Raw genomic sequence first — 12369 nt, forward strand, 5'->3', positions numbered from 1 at the left:
CCTAAGCTGGAAAGGGCCAAAGTGCAGTGTTACAGGATGTAGGTGCTATGTAACGAAAGAGCGTGTCGGCCTATGCTTCCCAGAATCACCCACTGAGTAATTTTGCTAGACTCAGTTGAAGATAGTGGGAGAGTAAAAAGAAATTCAGTGCGCTGGTTGGTTATATGGGCCTCTCTCTTTGCCAGGTTAAAAAAAGCGAACATTGCCTTTGAAAGCATGTTTGAGGAAGTCCCTGTCATCATCAAGAATTCCTACCTGATCAACGTTCTTCTTTGGGAGCTCCAAAAGAAGTCAGCGGTAGCAGACAGGCATGAGTTGCTTAGCCTTGCAAGCAAGTAAGTAAAAATGTGGCAAGCAAGATAGAGGCTTCTGTGCCAAAGCTGCGTTTCTCAAAGTTTTTGCTTATGTATTTTTATCATTCTTGCTGTACTTTCCCCCCTTTAGACTGTAATCAATGCTGTATATTTGTATCCCTTCCCACTACTAGGAAGAATTTTCTAACAGTTAGAGCGGTTCCTCAGCAGAACAGGTTTCCTCGGGAGGTGGTAAGCGCTCCTTCCCTGGAGATTTTTAAGCAGAGGCTAGATGGCCATCTGTCAGCAATGCTGATTCTGTGACCTTAGGCAGATCATGAGAGGGAGGGCACCTTGGTCATCTTCTGGGCATGTAGTGGGGGTCACTGGGGGTGTTGGTGGGGAGGTAGTTTGGAATTTCCTGCATTGTGCAAGGGGTTAAACTAGATGACCCTGGCGGTCCCTTCCAATTCTATGATTCTATACTGTACATTGCTCAGGGATGCTAAAATTGAGTTTTTAGCCTTGCTGCTCTTTGTTTCTTGGTTTTCTAAGCCTTGTTAATTGAGTTAGCAATGTTATTAACACACACCTGCCACTGAGGGAATGCAACCATGTTTTCTGCAGAGCAAGGGGGTGGGGAATCTCATGTAGTCTCCTTTCCTGCTCACAGCTTTCAGTCCAGGAGAATCTATCTGCTACATCATAGGTCTTCCCAATATAAATCTCTGGGATGGTTGTGTTTTTTAAAAAGTGTTTTTATAAGAAATGGGTTTAAGGAATGTCTTGCACCAAAAGGTCTTTATTCAAGCTCAATAGCATACAAAAAAACTTGACTAGAAAGTGGCAGAGGAGTGCATGTTCGCTCACGCGGGCATACAGTGTTTAGTTCTTGGTGGTGCATTTTTGTTAGCAGGATGGTGCAGGTCTAAACAGTGGACCGAGAACTGCGGAAAAACAGTTCCTGTAGTTAATCATGTGCTTCTCACAGTCACTGTTGACGTCTGCTGCCTTCTCACGTTTATTATGGGCTCTCTTTTCCAGGGCGACATGGGAGCTCTGCAACTTCTTACAATGGCATCCCAGCACACAAAAAAATCCCATTCCGGCAGAATGTCCCAAGAAACATGAGTAAACCATGTTCCCCTGCCAAACCTCTCTCTTATTGATGCTATCTGCAAAAATAACGGGGTGCCACGTATCTTGCAAGGACATGAGCAGCCTCCCATGGCATCCATATATGAGGTTGGCAGTGTGAGGTCAATTCTTAGGTGCACCTGTGATGTGAGACAGTCGTTACTAATAATTATTATTAATGAAACACCTTGGTACAAGGGGCCGTGCAGTAAGTTAGATCACAAAAGAGCAGACAGAATATGCAGAATATTACAGAAAATGCCAAAATATACAAAAAGACATAATAGACAAAAAGAAAAATGTGAAGGAAGAAAAGAAAAGAAAAAGTGAGATATAAAACAATACAGAAACTGACTTCCAACTCTCCCCATAGAAAACAGATTATTATATATCTTATTTCTTTTGTGAATAACGTTGATTTCATCTGTTTTTACTTTAATTATTATTTAGCTATTTTCATCTTATTCTACAGTTTAATAAGTAAAACCTAGGGTCATTTTTTTATCCCTAAAATATTGATTTATATATACTGACCATACCTTCCAGTCGTCGGAAACCCAACTATCTTCAATATATTTACTTAACTTGGCTATCTTGGCCAACTCCATAACTTTCTGATGCCATGTGGGTACTTCTTTTGTTCTCCATTTTTTCGCCCATACAATTCTTGCTGCTGTTGTCAAATATTTTAAGTGAGAAAGGAACAGGATGCTACATTTCGAATAGAGCCGCAAGCTCCAAGTCCTGGGAAAATCTGTTTTTCAGGGATTTTGCTGTTCGTTAAAGGCTTGCTCCTAGCGAGTGGAACTCTTTGCTAGAAATTGCGTGGTTGGCTTAAGTAATGTCGCAGTTCCCAGGGGACTGAACAGGAAATTATTTTTAAATGGAAATATCCAGCGGTAAGAGACAGTGACGGACATTCTCGACTGCTTTCTCCATGTGTACCTGGCTGCGTTTCAGAATGCTCACGGCTTTCCACTCAGTGCTGTGTGCAAAAGGCACGGGGGCACAATCCACCTTTTTTTCACGAGCAGGGGGAAAAATACTCTAGCTGGACCCAGCCCAAAGAAGGGGGGACAGATATTTCCTTTGAGCTTTGCACGTCTTCCTTCTAGAAGCACCTGTGAGAAACAGGATGGTGGACTATACATGGTCCTTTGTTCAGATCTAGCAGGGATTTTTTTTGGTATTAGGTTGGGGGGCTGGGGCATTGTACCCCACTGCAATCAGTTAGGATTCAATGTGCCAGGACTAGTACCGGACGAGCATAGAGTACTTTGTGTTTGAAAGGGTCCATTCTTGGACTGAAATTGCCCCAGGCTCTCCAGGACCCAGCCTGATCCCAGTGCTGCCTTGGAATATATATGCAGGGTACATGCAGAGCGCCCTGGCCTGGATGGCCCAGGCTAGCCTGATCTCAGAAGTTAAGTAGGGTCATCTCCGGTTAGTATTTGGATGGGAGACCACCAAGGAAATCCAGGGTCGCTATGCGGGAGCAGGCAGTGGCAAATAACCTCTGATATTCTCTTGCCTAGAAAACCCTACGGGGTCGCCATAAGTGGTGTAGTGGTTAAGAGCGGTGGTTTGGAGCGGTGGAGTTTGATCTGGAGAACCGGGTTTGATTCCCCACTCGTCCACATGAGCGGCGGAGGTTAATCTGGTGAACTGGATTCCCCCCCCCCACACACACACACTCCTACACACGAAGCCAGCTGGGTGACCTTGGGCAAGTCACTCTATCTCAGCCTCATCCACCTCACAGGGTGTCTGTTGTGGGGAGGGGAAGGGAAGGTGATTGTAAGCCGGTTTGAATCTCTCTTAAGTGGTAGAAAAAGTCAGTGTATAAAAACCAACTCTTCTTCTTCTTCTAAATCGACTGCGACTTGACAGCACTTTCTACCACTATATGAAGAGTGGTGTTCCTTAGATAGCTGTCCCAGAAGGTATCTGAATCCTATAGTTATTATTAGTTATATGCAGAGTGGTGTTTGCTTGATAGCTATCCCAGAAGGTATCTGAATCTATGATGTTGGAGGTATGCGTAATTAAGGGATGTGATTTACAGTGTCATACTAAACAGAATGGTTCCATTTGAAGTCTGTAGGCTTTTGTTGCTGTTGTTGTTGTGCTGTCAAGTCATAGATGACTTATGACGACCCCGTAGGGTTTTCAAGGCAAGAGACGTTCAGAGGTGGTGTGCCATTGCCTGCCTCTGCATCACGTCCCTGGCATTCCTTGGAGGTCTCCCATCCAAATATTTGCCAGGGTCGAGGCTTGAGAGTGTGTGACTGGCCCAAGGTCACTCAGCAAGATTTCACTGCAGAGTGGGGATTCGTACCTGGGTTTCCCAGATCCTAGTCCAACAAATTAACCACACTTAGAAGGATGTAACTCTGCTTACGATGACACTGTTATCATTTCCAGTGCCTTCTCTGCCAGATCCAGGGGTATGATGCACAGTGTTAACTTGAAAGGGGTCATTTGGAAAAATATAACGCATCAAGATACAGATTGATGATGAAGCCTCATTTGGAATACTGCGTAGAGTTCTGATCATCGTATCCCCCAACAGATATTACAGAGCGGACAAAAGTTCAGAAGAGGGCAACCAAGATGATAAAGGTGTTGGAGCACTTTTCGAGAGACATTAGAGAGGTTTATAAAGTTATGTTTGGGATGGAGAAATAGAGAATGTTTTGCCTTATCTCATAATACAAGAACTGGGAGGCACCCGATGAAGTTGAAGGGCAGTAGATTTCTATCTGTAGAATCTGTACAGAATCCTGTTTAGAGAAGGAAGTTCTTGAATTCTGTTAAAGTCTATTTAAACTTGGTGTCAGCTGGCAGAGAGTGATTAAATAAGTCTACTAGAAACAAACTCGCTGTCTTTGTGTAATGATAATGTCCAGCCATCACTGTGGCAAATGTCCAACGGACCTCCTCTTTGTGCATTTCAGTAATCATCTTGGGAAAAGCCTGCAGCTCTTGATGGACCGAGTGGATGAGATGAGCCAGGATATCGTCAAATACAACACCTATCTGCGGAACTCCAGCAAACAGCAGCAGCAGAAACATCAGGTTAGTTGGAGAGGCGGGCCGGATCGCGTCAACTTGGGGGTGGAAACGTCCCATTATGTGGCTTCCATAATGGGATGCAAATTGCAGGGTCCTTTACATTGCATCTGCTAAACATAAAAGCCTACTCGGAAAGTGAATACCTACATTGGAAACACTCATTCCATGCCAAGCTCGGGCTTTGCTACCAAGTGACAGCTGTGTTACATGCCAGGATGAATCTGCAGGGGCACATTCGAAGAGAAGATATTTCAGTGATGGAAAAACTGATCTGAAGGAAAATCCAGGACTCGTCACCTTCGTCTCTTGCTCAACTTATCATTGCTGTTGATGTGGCTCGTTGCTCCAGAGTCAGAGCGTGTTTATTATTTAGATATTGAACAGTTGTGTGCCAGAGCAAGCCAATTTGAACTGTAAAAACCCAGCTTGCACTGAGTACACAAGACAACCCCCCCCCCAACAACTTGATCTTCCACCTCCCCCTGTCACCACCAAAATAAGAAACCCTTCTCTGTTCACTTTCACATTACTTTCACATTCACCAGGTTGAATCCTGTGGACTCGTCGTGCTAGTGGAGGTGGTTTTCTCTGGCAGAAGGACCCTTCCCCTGACATGAGGCACTCAGAAGAGTGTCTTGCATCAGCAAATGTCTCCTTCCATTGGCAGAAATGGCCTCCGCTAATGGAACAAGATTCAACCCACTAATGTCTCTTATTCACCGGGTTGAATCCTGTGGACTCATTGATCACGAAGTGACCGTGAAACCCCCAGTCAGAGATTCTATCTGGGGCCCATAGGGTGGCCGGGGCCCCCCAGAACTTTGTCTCCTTATACTTCCCACCCAGTCAACAGCCCTGATTTAACTTCTTTAAAAAATACCTGAAAGCCTTAGAGTACACATGAACACATGAAGCTGCCTTATCCCTTGGTCCATCAAAGTCAGTATTGTCTTGTCGAAGGCTTTCACGGTCAGAGTTCATTGGTTCTTGTAGGTTATCCGGGCTGTGTAACCGTGGTCTTGGAATTTTCTTTCCTGACGTTTCGCCAGCAACTGTGGCCGGCATCTTCAGAGGAGTAACACTGAAGGACAGTGTCTCTCAGTGTCAAGGGTGTAGGAAGAGTAATATATAGTCAGAAAGGGGTTGGGTTTGAGCTGAGTATTGTCCTGCAAAAGTATTGTCCTGTAAGTATCAAGATAATGTGCTAATGAGGGTATGGTATGTTAATATGGAACCATTGTATCCTGAAGTGATCTGTTAATGTGTGTAATCCAAAACTAATCTGTATGGCTATTGTTGAATGTTGTCTTTGTCTGGAGGTTTTTCAGGGCAGGAAGCCAAGCCTTATTCATTCTTAAACTCTCCTCTTTTCTGTTAAAGTTGTGCTGATGTTTATGAATTTCAATGGCTTCTCTGTGCAATCTGACAAAATAGTTGGTAGAATTGTCCAGTCTTTCAGTGTCTTGGAATAAGACCCTGTGTCCTGTTTGTGTCAGTCCATGTTCAGCCACTGCTGATTTCTCAGGTTGGCCAAGTCTGCAGTATCTTTCATGTTCAGTCTCCCATAGGAAAGGTATTCTTGCCATTTATTAAAGGAGTCACTGATAGGATGGAGAAACTTTTGAAAAAACATAACCTACAAACAGTGTTTAAACCCACCAAGAAAATACAACAAATGCTACGATCAGCAAAAGACAAAAGAGACCCCCTCACCTCTGCAGGAGTATATCGTATACCTTGCAGCTGTGGAGAAGTTTACATCGGGACCACAAAACGCAGCATACAAACAAGGATAAAAGAACATGAAAGATACTGCAGACTTGGCCAACCTGAGAAATCAGCAGTGGCTGAACATGGACTGACACAAACAGGACACAGGGTCTTATTCCAAGACACTGAAAGACTGGACAATTCTACCAACTATTTTGTCAGATTGCACAGAGAAGCCATTGAAATTCATAAACATCAGCACAACTTTAACAGAAAAGAGGAGAGTTTAAGAATGAATAAGGCTTGGCTTCCTGCCCTGAAAAACCTCCAGACAAAGACAACATTCAACAATAGCCATACAGATTAGTTTTGGATTACACACATTAACAGATCACTTCAGGATACAATGGTTCCATATTAACATACCATACCCTCATTAGCACATTATCTTGATACTTACAGGACAATACTTTTGCAGGACAATACTCAGCTCAAACCCAACCCCTTTCTGACTATATATTACTCTTCCTACACCCTTGACACTGAGAGACACTGTCCTTCAGTGTTACTCCTCTGAAGATGCCGGCCATAGTTGCTGGCGAAACGTCAGGAAAGAAAATTCCAAGACCACGGTTACACAGCCCGGATAACCTACAAGAATCAGTATTGTCTTCTCAGACCAGCAGCAGCTCTCCAGGGTCTCAGGTGGGGGACTTTCATATCACCTACTTGCCTAGTCCCTTTAACTGGAAATGCCAGGGATTGAACCTGGGACCTTCTGCATGCCAAGCAGATGCTCTACAAACTGAGCCACAGCCCCTCCCTTAATTCTGTTCCCGAAAGTTGGGCTTTTATTCCAAATGTAAGCTAAACCACCCAAAGTCCCTAACTGCAAGGGGTTCTGGAGACCAAGAGAACTGTGCCAAATCATTGCAAGTTCCAAATCCAGCAACATATCTTAACTTTTAATTGTGTGTAAATCTCGGCAGTCGGTTGTTTTTAGGTTGCAAGCCATTTATTGTCCTTTAGACTACTGAAGATCAATGGACGGCTTTGTTAATGTGGTGGTGTAGATTGATCATCTGATGGGGCTGGGGGGTCATTAAAACCGTCTGGCTACAATAAAAGGCCCAGGTGGAAGCCAAACAGTAATTTTATGTATAAAGCTTGATGAACAAGACTGCAGAATTGGCTTTGAAGGCTGCGCGTGATCTAAGTTACATAAACACTTTATTTAAAAAAAACTACCTTTAAATGATTTCTGATGAGTCCCCTTGGATCAGCATCCGATGGTGTTTGTTTCTCTCCTTTCTAGTATCAGCAGAGGCGTCAACAAGAGAACTTGCAGCGTCAAAGCAGAGGAGAGGCCCCTCTCCCTGAAGAGGACTTGACTAAATTGTTCAAACCGCCCCAGCCTCCTCCCAGGATGGAATCGCTGTTGATTGCAGGTAACTTGTCCAAAAAAGCCTTCCCTTTTCTTGAGGCTCTGCTCCTTTAGTTTGCCTGCGATTTTGGAAGCGAAGACAGTCTTGGGCGGTGCCTTTATATAACCACTCTGGTTTTGTCATCAGAAGCTTTGTGTACTACTCCAGGGCCTGCAAAATTTATTTATTTTTTCCCCTTCCATGAATTTCAAGGAAGGATTTCCCCCACTGATGAAACGAGAGAAAATGTTCTTGCTTTTGTTCAGTTAGGTCCGCAGAAGACACCGACGGAATATGCAGTTGTGGGCTGATTGCAAACTGTGGTCCGCCCCCCCCTTTCAAAACTGGTTCTTTCCACAGCCAAGCTGCTTATCAGGTTCAATGCAGTCCCATTGCATTTGTGCATTTGTGGGTTACCCTCTATTTCTCCACTCCAGCCAGTGATCTGGGGAGGCAGATTTAGTGCACGGTGTTTTCTTAATATTTTGTCCTCGGAAGAACCACAAAAAAATCAAGAGCAAGGGAAACAGCAGATGTGCTACAGAATGTAAACAGAGGGACAGGCAAAGTTAGGGAACCTTTCATGAGTCTGGTTCACCATTCCTTGCCTTGGAAATGATCTGTCACCAGTAATGGCGTCGGTTGCTAAAAAAGATGCCCCTAGGGTGCATTCTGTGGCTTTGTCCGAGAGAAGAGGCCGAAGCTAACATTTTTTCCCCTTTCCTTTGAAATGAAATTTAATTTGCACGGAAAACGTTGATAACTCAGTTGGTCTGCACAGACACGATGAACCTTAACCATGTCGTGATCGACAAATCCCATGGATTCATCCTGCGAGCAGAGAACCTCCACTAGCGGAACTGATCAGTGGGATTTGACCCATTGTGTCATTGCATTGCCCATTGTAATGCCGATTGCCACTTTGGGGTCAGGAAGCAATTTCCCTCCAGGCCAGATTGGCCAGATATCCTTGAGGTTTTTTGACATCTTCTGGGCATGGAGTAGGGGTCATTGGGGGTGTGTGTGGGGAGGGAGGCAGTTGGAAATTTCCTGCATTGTGCAGGGGGTTGGACTAGATGACCCTTGAGGTCCCTTCTGATTCTGTGATTCTAGGTATGGTCTGAATTCTGAGCGTGAATTTTTGTCACAACTGTGTGACTCTTGTTAATGTTTGTGGGAGGGATACTCCTGGTGATGCACTTTGATGTCTTGTGTTCTGGTCGTTACAGTTCAGCCATCTTCTAGAGTTAGGCAAAGCAAGAACTGGTTACCCTCCAACAGCCTTCAGCCAAAATGTTCTTCCCCCCCCCCCTTTTTAGCAAAGTCAGGAAAAAGTACTGAAAGGCCTTCAGGATTTTAATTCGTGCAGAATTGAGTTGGCGATCAAAGCTTAAACTTGGCTGGTTTTGTCTCTGAGGCATTAATTTTTCCCCCTAAGTAGAGCATTAAATTGGAAGTGTATTGGTCTGCTGTGCAATTTTAATTCTGATAATCTGGCTTTGTCTTCCTTTGCTCTTCTTGGCTAGAAAGGGGAATAAATTTGTAGTAGCAGAATGTGAAGGGAAAAAAAAACTGGGATGACGGAGACACTTTTTTGATTTGGGTAATACATCAGGAAAAAGCTTTTCCCAGACTGCTGATTTGAGAAATTGGTAATAATGAGAAATCGCAAAAGAAAACTTGGTCTACAAAACGTCAGCAAGGTGAGGCGCAAAATTGCCAGGCCCAAAGTAGCAGCATGAGGGTTTCTCTCAGAGCTTTCCAGATATTCCTGAGGTATATGATATAGTTGAGTGTCCCACAAAGTCCTAAGTGTTTCTCACTGTATGGTGGTCAGTTTTTCCTTCCCTGGATTTTATCTGGCATAGTTTGGTTACAAATCCACCAAATAAACCAAATCCGCCAAATGGCTTTAAAAGGGGATTGGACAGTTCATGGAGGATAGGTCCATCAGTAGCTGCCAGCAAGAGAGACTAAAGAGAACCTTAATGTTCAGAGGTAGAGTGCCTCTAAAGGAGGGGGAAACCTGCCTCTAGTGATTGCGGTGTAGAGAGGAGCAGATTGTGTCCCCATTGTTTTATCCCCGGAGAGCAAGACAGTGACCAGATGATAAAGGGGTTGGAGCATCTTCCCTGTTGAGAAAAGCTAAGGAGTCTGAGGTTTTTAAAGTTTAGAGAGAAAAATACTACCATGGGGGATCATGACAAGAGGTTTATAAAATTATGCACACGATGGAGGAAGTACTAGACAGACCCTTTCCCCCCTCCCTTTCCCATAATACTAGAATTCCAAGGCAATCAATGGTTGATTGGAAATAGACGGAGGACAGACAAAAGGGCGCACTCAATGAGTAATTAAATTGTCGAATTCGCTGCCAGGGGCTGTAGTGATGGCAACTGGCTTTAAAAGGGGGTTGAACAGATTTGAGGAGGAGAAGTCCATCATGGCGATGAGAACTAAAGAGAATCTCCCCATCCAGGGGCAGCGAACCTCTGAACTAAGAGGCAACATTGGCGGGGACCTTGGCCGCTGGGCCCTGCTTGTTGGCCACTGTGTGGAATAGGATTCTGGACTAGATGGACCATTAATTTGATCTGGCAGCGCTGTTCCGCTCTTACGTAATCAGTTTACTTTTGTTCCATAGAGCTTACTGAGGCGTATCCACCATCCCTACATAATTCTGCCTTAAGTCTTTGGTCATCCTCCAGCATAATGTTACGGAGTTAGAAACTGGCGTACGAATCTCTGAATAATAGGTTTTGAGCAGAAAGCATTGCCGTGTTCTGCAGAGCAATTAATTCAGGACTTTTGTTTCCATCCTCTCCTCTCTCTACCCCCCTCCATTCCCACTGCAGGTCAAATTAACACTTATGCCCAGAACATCAAGGAGTTTACTGCGCAGAACCTGGGCAAGCTCTTCATGGCTCAGGCACTTCAGGAGCACAATAACTAGATGGGAAATGAAGCGCTCGCCATCTCCTGCCCAAGATGGAGGGGCTCAGGATCTCAGCTCGTTGGGGCTGAAGAGGTTTTCCCTCTGCTCGTTGCAAAAGGAACCATGAACGAGACTCTTAGGTGTCTGAAGAGGATTCTAAAGGGGAAAAAATAACAATAAAAGACCAATTTTAAACTTTTTAGCATGTGCTTTTATTGGACTGCTATCTGCAAGGGGGTTTTATATGCCATGGACTTCAGCTCATGCCATACTCTGCTTGAATTTACAGCCCCACTCTATTTGAAGAACTGGTCATTTCAGTGGGGGGGGGGGCTTTAATTAAAAGAAAAACTTCCTCCATGCAGCATGGTGTAGTGGTTAAGAGTGGTGGTTTGGAGCGGTGGACTCTAATCTGGAGAACCGGGTTTGATTCGTCACTCCTCCACATGAGCAGCGGATGCTAATCTGGTAAACTGGATTTGTTTCCCCACTCCTCCACATAAGGCCAACTGGGTGACCTTGGGCTAGTCACAGTTCTCTTAGAGCTCTCTCTGCTCCACCTACCTCACAGGGTGTCTGTTGTGGGGAAGGGAAGGTGATTGTAAGCCGGTTTGATTCTTAAGTGGTAGAGAAATTCAGCATATAAAAACCAACTCTTCCTCATGCAGTGGAGGGGAAATAGCATTTGTGGGTGGGGGAGAACTACGCAACCAAGGTTGCTTCCAGAATTAATTCCCCTCCTTGCATTAAAAAAAAATCTGTAAGAAACCTGTTAGAATAATGAATGAGCATACATACTTTGTCAGAACCAAATATCAGTTTGTTGGATTCCAGCTAGTGCCAGATCCTTCGTGTGGTCAGAGGCTCACACCTTTGGCCATTTGCCAGCTGTTTTCACACATGGGTTTAAAATGTCAATAGGCTAATAATGACAGAGGTTTAAGCAGACACCATCCTTTGCACAGTAGCCTCAATAGCCCAGAGCAACCCGAGTTTGTCAGAGGAGGAAGCACAGCAGGTTTGGCCCTGGTTAGTACTTGGATGGGAGTCTACCCAGGAAGACCAGGGCTGCTATGCAGAGGAAGACAACCACAAAACCACTTCTGCTCATCCCTTGTGTTGAAAACCCCTTGGAGTGGTGAAGTCTGATCTGGAGAACCGGGTTTGATTCCCCACTCCTCCACATGGGTGGCGGAGGCTAATCTGGTGAACTGGATTTGTTTCCCCACTCCTACACATGAAGCCAGCTGGGTGACCTTGGGCTAGTCACACTCTCAGTTCCACCTACCTCACAGAGTGTCTGTTGTGGGGAGGGGAAGGGAAGGTGATAGTAAGCCGGTTTCTTCTCCTCCTCCTCCTCTTCCACCACCACCATAGGTCAGTTGTGACTTGATGGCACTTAATTATCATCCTTTGTACTTGTTAAGGTAACAGCTAGACAAAGTGAAGAGCCTAAAGAGAATAATCCCAAAAGGGAGCTCCCCTGGAAAAAAAATAGTTGGAGAGGGGATATATTCAGGCCGTTTCAGTTTTGATTTATTTTTAAGGTTATTTTGGAGGAGGGTGCATGCATTTTTACATGAGAAAGCTCAACAAGGCCTTTACTCTCAACCTCAAAGTTTGAAGGGGGTTCATTTAAAATATTCCTGGATGGAATATTCCTGGCTGTGGGGAGGGCGGAGGGTTTGAGGCACAGAAAAGTTACCAGAGTGTAAAATCCATTAGAATGGAAACTTGCGGGAGTACCCCCCATCCCCAAACCTTTAGGGATTGTTCACATTATGTAAATGTGTAT

The 12369-nt window shown here is 44.6% G+C and overlaps 1 protein-coding gene across 1 annotated transcript in view; it reads left to right on the forward strand.

Moving 5' to 3' along the window:
• The window catches only part of EIF3H (eukaryotic translation initiation factor 3 subunit H), a 67131-nt gene extending 56476 nt beyond the window's left edge, over positions 1–10655 (forward strand). Inside the window, exons 5-8 of the mRNA XM_056854192.1 lie at positions 186–335; positions 4388–4508; positions 7531–7663; positions 10495–10655. Coding sequence (XP_056710170.1) covers positions 186–335; positions 4388–4508; positions 7531–7663; positions 10495–10592 — 502 coding nt within the window. The 3' untranslated portion in view covers positions 10593–10655. The remainder of the gene's footprint in view (positions 1–185; positions 336–4387; positions 4509–7530; positions 7664–10494) is intronic.
• The last annotated feature ends 1714 nt before the right edge of the window (positions 10656–12369 follow it).

This window comes from Euleptes europaea, chromosome 8 (genome assembly GCF_029931775.1).
Source record: "Euleptes europaea isolate rEulEur1 chromosome 8, rEulEur1.hap1, whole genome shotgun sequence".
NCBI classification, from domain to species: domain Eukaryota; kingdom Metazoa; phylum Chordata; class Lepidosauria; order Squamata; family Sphaerodactylidae; genus Euleptes; species Euleptes europaea.